This window comes from Eulemur rufifrons, chromosome 7 (assembly GCF_041146395.1).
Source record: "Eulemur rufifrons isolate Redbay chromosome 7, OSU_ERuf_1, whole genome shotgun sequence".
In the NCBI taxonomy this organism is placed as follows: domain Eukaryota; kingdom Metazoa; phylum Chordata; class Mammalia; order Primates; family Lemuridae; genus Eulemur; species Eulemur rufifrons.
The window spans coordinates 64923801-64941066 of NC_090989.1; the positions used below are offsets into that span (position 1 = coordinate 64923801).

Here is a 17266-nt window from a genome sequence, read left to right on the forward strand (position 1 = left end):
TCCTACCTAAAACCAAATCTCAGGGACAAAGATCACACACATCCCTCGCAAAGGGCCTGACTACATTTCAAAGATGACCAAATCTTCAGGAACAGAAAAACAAGCAGTCAGAAAGACAAAGACACCCACTTCCCAACCTTTCTAATTTTTAATTTTTACCCTTTTCCCACACCTTACCCTTCCTTTTCTTTTATACATATAATAAAAAGTGTGGAATGTTAGGTTTACTCCAGGTGGGAACCCGAACAGTATGTATAGGACAGAATGTGGTTAACGCAAAACTTAGGCTTGTAAAACAATAGTCGTAGGAGTCTGAGGATTCCCTGGACTTTGTAGATCTGGCAGACGGCTGCAGCCAGCATTCCTTCCCTCTCCCTCCCAGATAGAGACGAAGTTTGTGTCTCCCTCGTAGGTCTGACAGACAGCTGCAGCCAGCATTTCTTCCTCCTCCCTCCCTGATGGAGTCCAGAGCTATCCCTCCCTAGCTCTCCTGATAAGGACGACACCAGAACAGAAGGATGGATGGGACTGGGGCAAAGGGGTCATAGGAATTGGTTGTTTGAAGAAGAATTTACTACAAACAGCTGTTCTGCCCACCGTCCTCTGCTGCAAATACCAGGAAGCAATTCTTCACCTGCCAGTTTGGCCTAGAAACAAAGAACTGAACAGGGCAGGTGGGAGGGGGTCAGCTGTCCCCCTTTATAAAAACCCTCACTAAACCCTCTTCTGTGCTGACTCTCTTTTCGGACTCAGACCACCCACACCCGGGTGAATAAACCAGCCAAGTTGCTTTCACATAGCCTGTGTGTGAAATGTGTCCTTTGGGTCATTCATTCACCCTTTCAATTTACACGGTTCAAATTTTAAAAGGGTAAAAGGCTCACTCCTACCTCCTTATGTTCCCCTCCCAGAGGCAATCAGTGCTTCTCCTATATCCTTCCAGAGGCATTTTTACACAAAAAGGAGCAGCTTATGTTAACTCTTCTCCATCTTATCTTTTCCACTTAATGCATCCTAGAGATCTTTTCATATTAGCATATGAGAGAGGTTCCTCATTTTTATACACGCTATTATTTAACTGTTAGTCCCCCTACTTATGGATATTTAAGGAGTTCACAATCTTTTGCCATTGTAAGTAAGGCTGAAAAGAACAACTTTATACATAGATCACTTCACACAGGGGCTAATATATCAATGGGACAAATTTCCAGAAGTGGAACTGCAGAACCATAAAGCATTTGCAGTTATAATTCCAATAGTATTGCCTAATTGCTTGACATAAAGGCTGACCCATTTCCAGTCTTACCAGCCATATGCAAAACACTTATCCTGGCCTCTGTGCCTCCATTCATTCCTGCTTGGAAATGTGTCCTCCACACTCTTGTCAGCACCATCTTTCTAAAATGCCAATCTGCCATGTCACTCTCTTCCACTGCTTGCAACCCTTCAATTTCTCTTCACTGCTCTTTAAGACCTTTCACCATCTAGACCTGTGCTGTCCAAGGTGGACTATTAACCACATGTAGCTACTGAGCACCTGACACGTGCCTAGTCACAATTGAGATGTGATGTAAGTGTAAGAAAAACACTGGATCGCATAGACTTAGTATGATAAAAAGAATGTAAAGTATCTCATCGCATGCTGAAATGATTAAGTTTTGGCTATATTAAGTTAAATAACATCATTAAGATTAATTTCGCCTGTTTCTTTGTAGTTTCTAAGATATGGCTACCACATATTTTAGAATTAACACACAGACTCTTCATTATCTTTCTACTGGACAGCAGCATCTGGCTGGGCCCTTCCTCCTTCACATCCTTTCCTCCCAGGCCTCAGGCCCCCTCTGTACTTCAGACCACAGTGGCCTGTGCCTCATCCTCATCCTCCCCTCCCTTACCCTTCCCTCCCCTTCCCTTTCCTCACTCTTACTAAGATTCTGCTTGAAACTTCTCCGAGGCCGTCAAGAGGTTTCTCTTCTTGGTTCACAGTCCACCTCCCTTTGCCAGCCCTTGAGTCAGGGTCTCGCTCTCATCTTTACTCCCTAATTCCAGGGGCAGCAAGCAGTTCAGTGCTGTTGGCCAAATCAAGGAATGGGGCCGAAAAGCCCCAAGAGCCAAACTGGTAAGAGGTCACAATGCAAGTGAACAAATTCAAATAAAAAAAAAAAATAGGTACGTTTAACCTGAATTCAGAATGTGAATTACGTTTTCGAGGCAAATAATGTAATAATAATAAGAAGAAGTAACAAAGAGACACAGGAGAAACTTATTTTCTTTGCCCAGTCTACATCCTCACAGGGGAGGCCTGGCCCTGGGACCCCGGTCCTGCTCCGCCCCCCGCGCCAGCCTGCAGGAGCGGGGACGCGGGAGCCGGAAGAAAGCGCCTCGTGCAGCGCCCACCGCCCAGGGACGCGACCTACTCACCCGGCACCGGCCGCAGCGCCGACTGCAAACAGCGGAGGGGAAGCGGCTCTACCGGGAACAGGGAGGGACCTCCGGCGAAGCGAAACTGAAACTTTTCGGCCCCAGTCGCAGGGCGGGACTCGCCTTAGCCCCAGTCCCGGCCCCGTCTCTCCCCGAAGCCCCGCGCCAGCCCGACGCGGAGCCATGGCCTCCAGCCTCTGCCCGCCGTCCCCGCTCCTCGTGCGTGTGTCCGAGACCGTCTCCCGGGTCCACCGGAGGCTGGAAAAGTACTTCCAGAGCCGAGCCTCGGGCGGCGGGGAGTGCACCGTCCGGCCGGTCGGCCACGGCGCCCCGGACACCTTCCAGGTGGAGTTCAGAGAAAGGGCAGGTGAGCTGCGGGCAGCAGGGGTGCGGGCCGGGCCGGGGCGCAAAGGCCATCCCCGGGGGCCCAGCCCCGCGGGTTTCAGGGCAGACCTAGTTCAAGCTGGCCTAGGGGAGAGGGTGGGAGAAAGTATGGCACAGTCTGGTGAGGAACAGGAACGGGGCTGCTGCTGCCAGGAGTCTCACTCAGACAGTGGACACTCAGACGGCGGAGGATAGAGCCCCAAGTGTACCCAGTCTGGGACCTGGGTTGCGCCTCAATGTTGACGCTTTCCATATCCTCATCCTGACATATTTCTCAGCGGTCCTCTTCCTTGGCCCAGATGCCTGTCAGCCACTGTCCTTGTCATTTTGGCATTCCACTTTTATGTTTTAAATAATGGTTCCACTGATTTATTTTTGAGGATTACGAAAGTAATACATGTTTACTATAGAAAAGAAAGAAAACAATAAAGAAGGAAACTACCTGGAGATAAACAAATGTGAACATTTTGGTATATTTCCTTCCAGTCTTTTTCTATGAATGTCAGCAAACACTTACTTATAAAATTCTGACTCTGCATTTTTGATTCTTGCTTTTTTTGACTTAACTTGTATAAGGAGTATTGAAATGGGAGCCTGGAGACAGTTTCAGAAACATGACTTTTAATGTGTGGATGATGTTCCACTGTCATTAAGCTTTCATTTCTACAGTAAAACTTAAGCTGCTCACTCTGGAGTTAATAGTTCCCTGCTTCCTCCCGGCCAACCTACATTCCACCATGCAGGGAGCAGCCTTACTAGGAGGGTGCTGGGGCAGGACACAGATGCAGGAATAAGAGAATTACTTGAAATCTCTCCCATTTCTGTGTGTATATATGTGTGTGTTTAATGTCTCCACTGAAGCTAAGGAGGGAGTGTTGAAAAAAGGAAAGCACGAAATTGTTATTGACAACAAACATGTGACCATTTTCCTGGAACCCACTGAAAATCCAGTAGAGAACACGAGACCCAAAATTTCTTCGCTGACACAGTCACAAGCAGGAGTACAGTCTGGTGAGAAGCATCCAAATGAAGGACCTATTCCTAACACTGTGGATTCCTGTGTCCAAAAGGTGAGTATTGAAAGGAGCTGGCTATGGCTATGTTCCTGCAACTTCCTCTCCAATCACCACACCTTTGGTTATTGGTCCAACAACCATGTGCAGGGGTCTTAGTATGAGGTGACATTGTTTTAGGGACTGGGACACAGAGGTGAACACAACAGACAAGGTCTCTGCTCTCATACAGCTTGTATTGGGGGTGGGGGGAGGTACACAAAAAGACTATAGGCAAGTAAACAAAATAAAACCATTTCAGAGAGTGATATGTGCTAAGAAGAAAATAAAATGTGATTTTGCCTCAGAGACTACTGACAGGGCCAGGGCAAGGAAGGGGAAGATGGAGGTGGTGTTACTTCTGACCAGAAGTCAGGGTCAGCTTCTCTGAGGAGGTGAGATTTGGCCTCAGACTTAAATGATGAGAAGGAGCTGGCTGTGCAAAGATTCATTCAACAAGTAGATATTGACTGCCTACAGCATGAACATTTGGTATATTTCCTTCTAGCCTCTTTCTATGAATGTCAGCAAACTCATACCTATTTACAAAATTCTGAGTTTGCACTTTTGATTCTTACTTTTTTCACTTAACTGTAAAAAAAGTATTGTAGTGGGAGACTAGAGACAGTTTCAGAAACGTGACTTTCCATTTTTGTTTATCTAAAGAAGTTTTTATTTCACATTTATTTTTGAAAAGTGTTCACTAGGTATAGAAATTCTAGGTTGACGTTTTTTTTTCTTTCAGTACTTTAAAGATGTCATTCCACCGTCTTCTGGCTTGCATTGTTTTTGTAAGAAGTCTGCTATTCTTTTTTTTTTTTTTTTTTTTTTTTTTTGAGACAGAGTCTTGCTCTGTTGCCCGGGCTAGAGTGAGTGCCATGGCGTCAGCCTAGCTCACAGCAACCTCAAACTCCTGGGCTTAAGCGATCCTACTGCCTCAGCCTCCCGAGTAGCTAGGACTACAGGCATGCGCCACCATGCCCGGCTAATTTTTTTCTCTATATATTTTTAGTTGGCCAGATCATTTCTTTCTATTTTTAGTAGAGATGGGGTCTCACTCTTGCTCAGGCTGGTCTTGAACTCCTGACCTCGAGCGATCCACCTGCCTCGTCCTCCCAGAGTGCTAGGATTACAGGCGTGAGCCACCGCGCCTGGCCGAAGTCTGCTATTCTTATTTCTGTTCTGTATATAATGAGACCTTTTCCCTCTGTTTATTGATACATAATAGTTGTACATATTTTGGGGGGTACATGTAGTATTTTGATATATGTATACAATGTATAATAATCAAATCAGGGTAACTGGGATGGATATCCATCACCTCAAGCAATTGTCTTTATGTTGGGAACGTTCCAATTCTTCTAGCTATTTTGAACTTTATAATGCATTATTGTTAACTGTTACAGGCACTGTTACAAGAGCTGGAGTCACAGCCAGGATCTCAACAGACTCTGTTTTCAGGGGCTTTGCCTCTTAGTGAGAGAAACAGACAATAATAGTAACAAATAGATGTATAATAAAATGTCTGCCAGTGATAACTTCTAAGAAGAAGAATAAGCAGAATAAATGACAAGACAGTGACAGGCCACCATTTAAAATAAGATATCCAGAAAAACCTCTCCTGTGAGGTGACTGACATCTGAGTAGACATGAATGAAGTAAGGGAGCTAGCCAAGTGGATTTCTGGGGAAAGAACATTCTAGGCAGAGAACAGCACAAGTGCAAAGGCCTGAGACAGGAGCTATGACTACAGGCATGCACCACCAGGCTCGGCTAATTTTTTTATTTTTATTTTTTGTAGAGACGGGGGTCTTACTATGTTGCCCAGGCTAGTCTCGAACTCCTGGGCTCAAGGGATCCCCCTGTCTCAGCCTCCCAAACTGCTGAGGTTACAGGTATGAACCACCAAGACTGGCCAGGATTTTGGAATTTAACTTAAATGTTAGGGGATTCATCAAATGGTTTTGAGCTAGGGGAGGGAGTGATCTGATTTACATTTCTAAAGAGTCACTCTGGCTGCTGTGTTGAAAAACAAATGTAGGGGGCTGGACATGGTGGCTCAGGCCAGTAATCCTAGCACTCTGGGAGGCCAAGGCTGGAGGACTGCTTGAGCTCGGGAGTTTGAGACCAACCTGAGCAAGAGAGAGACCCCTGTCTCTACTAAAAATAGAAAAATCAGCAGTGCATAATGGTGTGCACCTGTAGTCCCAGCTACTCAGGAGACTCAGGCAGGAGGATCGCTTGAACTCAGGAGTTTGAGGTTGCAGTGAGTTGTAATGACTCTACGGCACTCTACCTGGAGCAATGGAGCAATATTCTTTCTCAAAAAAAAAAAAAAAAAGTAGGGAGTGACTATTGTAGAAGGTCAGAGTCCAGTTAGGAGAGGTTGCAGTATGCCAGGTGAAATGTGATAATGGCTTAGACTCTGGGTGGAAGTGTGAGAGGAGGCTGGATTCAGGAAATATTTTGAAGAGCTAGAGGAAGAATGTTATTAATATATGCAGAGAAAACAGCATGCACAAAGACCTCGAGAGGGAACAAAACATTGGAAATTTTGCTTTTATGTTATATGTAATTTGCCTCTGTCCTTTTTATCTTAATCTGGTGTGTCATATCTGAGCTCCTAAAGGCCAGGATTCAGAAAGGCCCAGCAACTTTGCATGCAGTCAAGTGTTCAGTTGGGGGGAAAAAAGGAGGGGGTAGTGAGGAAGAGAAAAAAACAGTAATAGGAAAAAAATATTTTCCTTAGATTTATGGCTCCTTTCCAGGCTGAGACTTTTGTGAGAACCATAGGAACTTATGCAGAAAGCAGAAGCCTTCCCTCTATCTGTTCCCAAGGTCAAACAGATAGTGGCAGCTCTAGAACACAGATCTCTCAGCCATGGGGCTTTTAAAAAATTCTCACGCCCAAGGCTCCACTGCAGACCACTTATGTCAGAATCTCTGGGGATGTGCCTGGGCCTTGGCTGGTTTTTTTCAATAACTCCCTAGATGATTCTAACATGCAGACAGAGCTGAGAACCTCTGGGCTGTAGCATGCTACATTCTCTATAAAGTATTTAAAAGAAGTTGCCCCCTGCTTAGGGAAGACATAGTGGTTGTTTCTGTAGTCTCTAGGGATTCTCCTGAAAAGACTGTATGCCTGGATGCTGAGAGATTTTATTTGTTCCTGTTCTTTTTTAAATTTCAGATCTTTCTTACTGTGACAGCTGATCTGAACTGTAACCTGTTCTCCAAAGAGCAGAGGGCATATGTGGCCACTCTCTGCCCCAATGTCAAAAAAATGGAGGGTCACAATGGAATTGAGAAGGTGTGCGGTGACTTCCAAGATATTGAAAAAATATATCACTTCTTGAGTGAGCAGTTGCTAGAAAGTGAGCAAAAACATGAATCTTCCTCTTCAAAAACAGAAAGGAAAAAGGCCCTCAGTGAGCAAGATTGGGACAGCTACATTTCTCCTTCTGAGCCAGAAACCAAGTCAGAAGAAAAAAGCAACTGTTTTGAAGTTCCCTTGCCTTTCTTTGAATACTTCAAATTTACCCGTCCTGATAAAATAGACTCAATAGAGAAAAGATTTGGTATAAACATCGAAATCCAGGAGAGTTCCCCAAATATGGTCTCCTTAGACTTCACCCCAAGTCAATCAGGCGACCTAGAAGCAGCTCGTGAGTCTTTTGTCAGTGAATTCCAGAAGAGCACAGAACTTCTGAAGCAAGAATGTGTCTCTTTAGCAGACAGTAAGCAGGCAAATAAAATCAAACAGGAATTGAATCATCAGTTTACAAAGCTCCTTATAAAGGAGAAAGGAAGAGAATTAACTCTCCTTGGGATGCAAGATGACATTTCAGCTGCCAAACAAAAAATCTCTGAAGCTCTTGTCAAGGCGCCTGTGAGAATATTGACTCCCAGGTGCATGCTGAATCAAGTTGAGGTTGGTACTGCTCTCTATAAGGTTTTAGAAGCTAAGTTACTCCAGGATATATCAGAAATAGAGAAAAGGTATGACACTAGCATCAAGGTTTCAGAAAAAAGTCAGAAAACCTGCATTTTATTTGAACCTAAGGACAAGCAGGTAGATCTATCTGTGCATGCTTATGAAAGTTTCATCGATGCCTTTCAATACGTCTCATGTCAGCTGATGAGAGAAGTTCTTTCACTGAAATCTTTGAGCAAGGTGAGAAAGCACTTACATAGAACCAGGTTTACTGATGACCTTAAAAAAAGGCATCCAAATATACACTTTTTGCTAAATAAAGAGTCAGTGATTTTGACTGGTTTGCCAAATCACCTTGCAAAGGCAAAGCAGTATGTCTTAAAAGAAGAGGAAATGTCTCCGTTGGCTGGAGACAAATTGAATGAGGATCATGAAACACCCATGGACATTGATAGTAATAATTCAAAAACAGCTTCCCTTACATTCAACCACTCGGCGAGTTCTGAGGCTTCGGAAGTGGACAAGAAGGAAAAGAGCATCTGTGTCATCTGTATGGACACCATTAGTAATAAACAAGTGCTACCAAAGTGCAAGCATGAATTCTGTGCCCCTTGTATCAAACAAGCCATGTCATATAAGCCAATCTGCCCTGTGTGTCAGACACTCTATGGTATCCAGAAAGGAAATCAGCCAGAAGGAAGCATGGTTTGCACTGTGTCAAACATCTCACTTCCAGGCTATGAATCCTGTGGCTCCATTGAGATTAAATATGATATCAGAGGAGGCATACAAACAGTAAGTGTTTCTGAGCCCCGTGGGTTTCTTTCCACCATGCTAGGATTATCAGAGCAAAAGAGACTGTACTGTTGCCTATTAGACAGTGGATTTCCCAGGGAATTGTTTCCATGGTCCTACGCAAGGGATTGAAATAATGATAAAGGTCACCATGTTTGCTTATAACTTAGTTATCTTTTGTGTCTATTTCTTAAGTCAGTAAAAGGGTAGGTGGAGATTATGTTTTAGGATGAGGGGAGTCAGAAAGGTAGATAGTGTTCCCAGCATGAATTTGAGGAAAAAGGAAAAACATGAATTTTTGGGAATATGAGCAAAACTTCAATACTTTTGTTGCTTTTGATTTTCTCTATCTACAAATGAACACAGCTGTATATATAGTAAAATTTAAACAGGGGACTGTTTTCACATTACATTTTCTTGTTTTCACAGAAAGAGCACCCACACCCAGGAAAGATGTATCTTGGAATACAGCGAACTGCATATTTGCCTGATAATAAAGAAGGAAGGGAAGTTTTGAGACTGCTTCGAAAGGCCTTTGATCAAAAGCTGATTTTCACAGTGGGGGACTCTCGAGTATCAGGAGCCTCAGATGTCATCACATGGAATGATATTCACCACAAAACATGCCGGTTTGGAGGACCAGAATGGTGAGAGCCTTTTGAAATGTAATGGCTGCTAAACAGAATATAGGAGTTATGAAATATGGCAATTTGTGGATGTGGATATAAGGACACTTTATAGCAGTGGTATTGGGTATAGTAAAGTATTTTGACAGATGCTTATTGGGGATGATAACCTCATAGACAGACAGATTGGTCCCCATAAACTTCTACTCTGCTAACTACAAAGTATTATGTATTAAATAGCTACTCAATTTTACATCAAATGACAGGGGGTTTCAGAATCCAAGATGAATGGTATATAAGTTGATTTAATTTGGGGCTTCATGTCTATTTGAAGATCATAGGAATTTTATCTACTTTGCTTTCTTTTAAGGCCACCTTTTCTCTTCTCCTCTTCTCCCCCTCTCCCCCCATCAGTCCACAGGGAACCTGAACTCACTTGGCCAATAGCACTTTAGAAAAAGTCTTAGTTGTAAGGAGACCAGTGGTGGAAGCTGTGTTACAGGAAATCCAATTGTTCTTTATGAAACTCAAATAGAATACCTCAGACCCTTGATAGTAGAGAAAAATAACACCCTGAGACTTTTTCAAATCCTCAAATTTTAAAATCCTACCAGCATATGATTACAGTGCTCCCATAAAATACAGTATATTATTACATTTTTATGAGCATCACTACTTACAATAAACTGAAAATTAAAAAAAGGCCTGTTGAGAGGCAGATGCTGGTCAGACGACCAGGCTCACTCACTGGCTAAGTGACTCACGTCTGCCCTGGTAAAAGTGATTATAAGTCACCCACCTTCAGGATTACCTGGGAATGTTTGAAACACTAAATATTAAATGTTTAAATGGCAAATATCTCTTGTACAGATTGGAACCATTTGTGGTGACACTAAAGGAATTTTTCCTTCTGCAGCTACGGCTACCCTGATCCTGCTTACCTGAAACGTGTCAAAGCAGAGCTGAAAGCTAGAGGAATTGAGTAACAAAACTACTGGAAGAATGTCTTAACCAAGCTTTCAAAAAATATATTTCAGGAGGCTGAGTTAATGCCAATGTAAATCCTTATGTACACACGCCTTTTAAAATTTTTCATCTTGAGAAGTTGTTAATACAAGAGTAAGTATCAGCTAGTCTGTCATTTCTAGAGTGACACTTTTTATGGAAGACAAAAGCCCCAAAGGTCTCTGTAATTTTGCTGAAGAGGTGTCATGTCTTATTCCTGTGTCATCTTTGGAGTTAGAGGTGGGTCTTAAATCATCTTCTGTGTTCTTCAGCTGCATATTGATCCTTCTTTCATTGCCATCCCTGGAGTGGCCCTTTAGTTTTTTGTTTGTTTTCCTTTTAATCTCCACCTGTTAAAGTGACATTCTAGTGTAAATGGGGAGTAAAAAGGCTTTAGTTATAGAAAATTAGAGACCCATATTCCCCTCCATTCCCCATGGCAAGAAAAGTGGCCAGTAGCAGAGATTGGGAAACCTTTGGTAACTAATGGAATAAGACTATTATTTTTAATGGCACAGAGCCTGGTTTACAGTTGGTGCCTGTCTTAGTCCATTTGTGTTGCTAAAAGGAATACCTGAGCTAGGTAATTTATAAAGAAAAGAGGTTTATTTGGCTCACGATTCTGCTGGCTGGGGGATTGGGCATCTGGTGAAGGCCTCAGGCTGCTTCTACTCATGGAGGAACCAGAGAGGAAGCAAGACCAGAAAGGGGGAAGATGCCATGCTCTTAGTAACTTAACCAGTTCTGGTGGGAATGAATAGAGTGGGAATTCACTCATTACCACAAGGAGGACAGCACCAAGCCATTCATGGGAGATCTGTACCCATGACCTCAATACCTCCCATTAGGCTCCACCTCCAACATTAGGAATCAAATTGCAACATGAGATTTGGAGCCAGAGCTAAACAAACCAAACTATAACAGTGCTTAATAAATCTTAATCTTGCCAGACTTAAATTGCTAGTAGAGAGATATATGCTTCCTAAATTTTTGGCAGAGGCAGGAGTAAGGAATCCATTTCTGGAGTCCTCACCATTGATTTAGAAAACTGAGTTTCTTTCTTTCTTTCTTTCTTTCTTTTTTTTTTTTTAAGAGACAAGATTTCAATATGTTGCCCAGGCTGGACTTGAACTCCTGTGTTCAAGCAATCCTCCAATCTCAGCCTTCCCAGTAGTTGAGACTATAGGCACGTGCTACCATGCCCAGCTTGTGAGTTCCTTACTCTGGAACCCTTGGTGCTTGAACTCTGACCAGGCTTCTAACTGGAGTCTTTGCTCCCTGTTCCTAGTAACCTGCTATTTTGGGTGCACTTGCCCTACCACAGTAATGCTACATGTTTCTGAACATTGTTTCCCTCTGGATATTTTTGTATTTTTTAGTATAACCCGCTTCCAGGTTTAACAGATAATCTTACTTTCATTTCAATCTTCTATCATTTTACAGTAACTGTAGCCCTCATTCTATTAGTTTTTTATCCCTTTACTAAGTCCCTCCAATTCATGTTTTTGTCCTTAAAATCTTTCTCCCTGATACTCTCTCTGGAAAGAAAAAAGGTGAGAATTGAGCCACATATGACATGTCAAATTTTACTTTTAAATGGTTCTCCAAGTAAGATAAAAGTTATCATAGCAAATTATGTGGTTATCTGTGTCCTAGCCTCTCTCCAAAAATGGCAAATAAGATGTCATCTTCTTTTCCTATAGATACATATACACACACATAATTTTTTTGTCAGATAATAATAGCTAATGTTTACTTTGTACTTTACTTGTTTTAGTCCCTTTTGTAAGAGCTTTACATCTATAATTGATACTAGTCTCCCCATTTTATAACCGAGAAAACTGATGCACAGAGAGGAAAGCAATTTGCCAAAGGTCACACAGTAAATAAATAGAAGTGCTGGGATTTGAACCAAGTCATCTGGCTCCAGGGCTTCTGCACCCCAGAGGTGTACTGCCTCCTTCAGGGGGCACCTCTTCTCCATGGAGCAGGCTGAAGAGATCCCTTCATTCCGGAATTCTCTCAGAAATGGATCCCTACACAGGACTCAAAGCAAATTTCCACCAAGGAAGTCCTATTTGAAGAACTAAAAGCCAGAATTTTTTCCTTTGTCCAGAGGGCTGAGGAAGCTTAAGCTAAGTGATATGTTTTTTTAAAAAGAAATCAAAAAAAAAAAAGAAAGAAAAGAAATCAGATAAGATTTAAAAATTCATTAAATTCTTTATTGTTATGATTGATTGATTATTTTGTATCTACTAATCTTTTAGCTAAATTTGCTCCAAAAGAAGCAAATTTTGGTTTCTTCTAAATCCTAGATCCTGGATTGCAAAGTATGTGCATATACAAGTTTCATGGTGTGAGTGATTGGTGAGCATTTGCATTACTGATTTTGCTCTTTGGAAGGTGTTATCATCTGCATCTGCTTTAAATAAAGTTAAACCCATATTTGGAACAGATTGTTTGTGTTGTTTCCCTCACTGCTTTTTTCTCTTTCATTAGGTTAATATTCTGGGAATTTCCTACAACACATACAGTGTACAATTGTATAGTGTGTGCATGGACATCTTTGGTTGATTTTGTATGTAGCTGTTTGCTACATATTATCACAGTAGAACTTCACTATATTCTTCACTGCTGCCAATTTTAGCTGTAAAAATCACATTTCTCAATATTTTTTTCCTTTATAAACACATAGGTTACTGTAAAGATAAAAGTAGACTGCAGATTTCATCTCTTCTCTCCTTCTAGAGAAAGCATATGCAATACCCTACTAAGCTCTCTTTGCCCCCTCCTTGCTCCTAGAATGTGTTTCACCTCTCCAGCATCAGTGCTGAATTGCCCAGAGAGCTCCCTGAGCACCAGCAGATTAGAGGCACCCTCCTCTCCAAAGAAAAAGGAAAATTAAAAAATAACACAGATATTTGATGATTCCCTAAAAATAGCATCATAGTAGTAATTAGGAGAAAAATCAGACCTTTATTGGACTTCTTTACACTTACTATAATAGTTTAGTACTGTTTTTGCTTTGATTTCCCTATGGGAGTTAGATACTATTTCCTCTTTTATTAACTGGGTCATTCATTGATCAGATCTAAAACATAGAGCCTAAGGCAAAGGTTAAGGTACTAACCATTTGAGAAGTGCAAGCCCAAGGACAAATAAAAAGGGAAGTGAGGCAAAGTAAGATGGGATGCTGGGCTACAGCTTCACAATGAGCCTGCTGCTGCTGGCTTGGGGGTCACATTTTGAGAACCGCTGGCCTAGAAAACAGAGTTTAAACTCCACAGGATGGCCATCGGGTATTTCTCATTCTACTTTGCTTACCTTATGTCTCTTCCATGCCACCAAGCCTCTATGGTCCAGTCACACCAGACTACCAGCTTTCCAAAGTAGTCTGTACTTTCATTGTTCTGGCCTTTGCTCTGTGTCTTCTCTGTCTCCCTCTCTCTCTCCAGAAACCCAAACACCTCCCATTATGCTCCACCTCCAACATTGGGGATCAAATTGCAGCATGAGATTTGGAGCCAGAGCCAAACAAACCATATCATAGAAGTGCTTAATAAATTTGTGTTGCCTGACTCAGGTTACTAGTAACCCAGCACTGGGATATATGCTCCCTCAAGCCAGAGAGAGAGAGAACACACCTCATTCTCTTTCTTCACCTCATTCTCTTTGAAATCCCCTACTCATCATTTGATGTCTTATTCAAGTGCCACTACTATAGGAACTTTCCCCCAATCTTGCCTCCAAATTACAATGAATGATTGATTTCCCTGTTATCCTAATACTTTATATGTATCTCAATACAGATGTGATATCAAAATCCACTTACCCTGCCCTCTGCCCTGGAGGTCGTACTGGGGCTGACTTCTAAGAACTGCATCAACTCCATTCTCTGATTGCTATTAATATTTGGGTTCCACAACAGGAGGCACCAGCCAGTGATTGAAGGGTAGGGAGAGAAGTGGCTGGAGTACATAGATTGCCCTGATTGTCTCTGGAAAGTATTATAGTCATGGCTCCTGCCTGATGGCAATTTCCGGTGAGTATAGCTCTTACCAGATGCCCCTCCCTTTCCCCTTCAGCCTAGAGGGTAAAGAGAGAGTGGGGCTGCTTCATCATCCCTTAAATTTTTTTTTTTAATTGGAATGTCATCACGGCCACCTTAAACTTTTTCCTACCCCTGTGTAAGTCCTTTATTATATTCCCTTCAATTGCCCATTTTGAGTATACCATCTATATCTATATGCCCAGACCTTTCGTGATACAGATAACTGGATTAATCTCTTTTTTCGTTTTTCTGTCCCCTTACTTCCACCCTCACCCCAGAGAGAAGGGATCTGTGTCTAATTCATCTTTATAATCTTAACACAGTGCCCGGCAGATCAGGAGCCTTCCATAGAGGGAGAGGCGAGGAGGAGATGGGTAAATTCCCACCTAATGGATGTCGTGCATGCTGCCTGGGGGATGGGCACACTTGTATGTCTGACTCCCCGTGCAAAGGCAATTTATGTAATCAAAGTGTTTGTACCCCCATAATATTCTGACATAAAAAAATTTTTTTTAAATGTTAGCATGTAGATGGCGTTAAATTCTAAATAAAATGTGTTTAAAATTGCCAAGAAAACTATCATGAGAGCAAACAGACAACCTACAGAATGGGAGAAAATATTCACATGTTACACACCCGATAAAGGGCTGATAACTAGAATTTATATAGAACTTGAGAAAATCAGCAATAAAAAAATCAAACAACCCTATCAAAAAGTGGGCAAAGGACATGAACAGAAACTTTTCAAATAAAGATAGACTAATGGCTAACAAACATGAAAAAATGCTCAACATCTCTAATCATCAGGGAAACACAAATCAAAACCACAATGAGATACCACTTACCTCCAGTGAGAATGGACTTTATCAAAAATTCCCAAAACAATAAATGTTGGCATGGCTGTGGAGAGATAGGAATGCTCACATGCTGCCGGTGGGACTGCAAACTAGTACAACCTCTGTGGAAAGCAATATGGAGATACCTCAAAGAGATACAAGTAGAACTACCATTTGATCCAGCAATCCCATTACTGGGCATCCACCCACAGGAACAAAAGACATTCTATAAAAAAGACATCTGCACTCGAATGTTTATAGCAGCATGATTCACAATTGCAAAGATGTGGAAACAACCCAAGTGTCCATCAATACATGAGTGGATTAATAAAATGTGGTATACGTATACCATGGAGTTCTACTTAGTCACAAAAAACAATGGTGATCTAGCACCTCTTGTATTATCCTGGATATAGTTGGAACCCATTCCACTAAGTGAGGTATCACAAGAATGGAGAAGCAAGCACCACATGTACTCACCATCATATTGGTATTAACTGATCAACACTTAAGTGCATATATAGTAATAACATTCATCAGGTGTCGCCCGGATGGGAGGGGGGAGGAGGAGATGGGTATATTCACACATAATGGGTGTAGTGCGCAACGTCTAGGGGATGGACATGCTTGAGGCTCTGACTCTGGTGGGGAAAAGGCAATCTACGTAACCTAAACATTTGTACCCCCGTAATATGCTGAAATAAAAAAATAAAATAAATTTTTTATTTTAAAAAAGAGCCTTCCATACAAATTGGTTGAATTAAATTAAAATAATGCCTTGTCAGGCCAGAGGAGAACCTGATTCCAGCCCTGTCTTAGGGGGCGCAGAAAATGACCCAGTGTATTTTTCTGAAGATGGGTGTGTAGGGTGGGGTAGGAATGGGATGTCTAGGAACTAATACTGATTTTTGTTTTATAATGTGCCAGGCTTTATAGACTTTATCTCATTTAATCCTCATGATAATACCATGAAGTAGTTATGGCTATGCCCTTTGTACAGATGCAATTGACTGAGGTTACACAACTAACACATGGTTTAACCCAGGATTCTAACCAACAATTTGTCTGACAGCAACGTTGGTTGCTTAAGGGCAACACACTCTGGGGACAGCTGTTGTGTAATCTTGAGAAGCTGTTTTCATAGAAATGAAAGCGAAAGAAGTTCAAGGCACAAGCCTGTTGGGTGAGGCGGCCCGGGCAGTCCGGGACGGACTAGCGGAGCTGAGGGTGCCTGCGCCTGGCTCCTTCCCGCTGCTGATCTAAGAGTTGGGGAGCCTCAATCCCCCGAAGAACGCGCGAACCAAGTTGCAGGTGTACTTCCAGAGCCCGACGGGATCGCGAAGCTGGGAGTGTGAGGTCGACCAGGAGCCCGCGAGCCCGTCCACCTTCCCGGCGCTCTTCCTCCGGGAGGATGGTGAGGGGCGCGAGGGGCCGGTCTGAGGAGGGGGCGGCAGGGATGCCCAGCCACGCTCTGGGTGCGCGCGAGACCCTGCAGGCCGGTGGGGCGCGGTGACCCCACGCCTCGCAGAACCCGGTCTTCTGGCGGGGGTGGGGGTGGGGGTGGGGGAAGGGCCGACCACCCTGACTAGTGGCTGCCTGTCCCGGAAGAGAGTGTAGCGCCCGGCATCTTTTTCCATAGCAGTTTTGGTCTTTCCCCCCTCCCCCCTCAGATTTGAAAAGTTGCCTTGGTTAGGTAGATCTGTTTTTTAAAAAGTTTTTAAGTTCTTTGTAAATTAGGGATCTTAATCCTTTATCTGTGATGTGTGTTATGAATATTTCCTCTCGGTTTTTGCATATGGTGGCTTTGTACGCAAATGGTTTTTGTGTAGTAAAATTTACCAGTCTTTTTATTTTATTACATCTTTTACTATATTACATATTTTAATATATAACTTTTAGTCATACTTTCCCCAACACCCAAGTTATAAAGTCTTGTAGTTTTTGTACTGATTTGTTTTTTACATTTAGATCTCTAATACATTTGGAGTTTGTTGTTGTGTATGGTGTGAGGAATGGAACTAATTTTATCTTTTTTCCAAATGGGTATCAAACCATCCCAACACCATTTATTAAAAAGGTTATCACTGCCCAAGTAACTTGAGACACCACCCTTATCCTATATTAGAGTTTCATACGTAGTTCCAGTTTTTCTGGACCTT

At 42.5% G+C, this 17266-nt stretch overlaps 2 protein-coding genes across 4 annotated transcripts in view; one reads left to right on the forward strand and one right to left on the reverse strand.

The window, feature by feature from the left end:
• Nucleotides 1-2464, reverse strand: part of PARP9 (poly(ADP-ribose) polymerase family member 9) — a 41903-nt gene extending 39439 nt beyond the window's left edge. For 2 of the 3 annotated variants that reach the window (XM_069475109.1, XM_069475107.1), the window contains exons 1-2: nt 2425-2459; nt 1931-2072 (exon numbers count right to left, since the gene is read on the reverse strand). The gene's annotated coding sequence lies outside the window, so the exon portion shown is untranslated. Of the gene's footprint in view, nt 1-1930; nt 2073-2424 lie in introns of all 3 variants that reach the window. The other variant, XM_069475108.1, reaches the window with a different exon arrangement.
• Nucleotides 2465-2535: 71 nt separating this feature from the next.
• Nucleotides 2536-12329, forward strand: DTX3L (deltex E3 ubiquitin ligase 3L). Its single transcript, XM_069475110.1, has 5 exons — nt 2536-2791; nt 3670-3878; nt 7051-8589; nt 9019-9236; nt 10132-12329. The coding sequence occupies exons 1-5, from the start codon at nt 2608-2610 to the stop codon at nt 10199-10201; spliced, it is 2220 nt and encodes a 739-aa protein (XP_069331211.1). The 5' UTR covers nt 2536-2607; the 3' UTR covers nt 10202-12329.
• Nucleotides 12330-17266: the final 4937 nt, after the last annotated feature.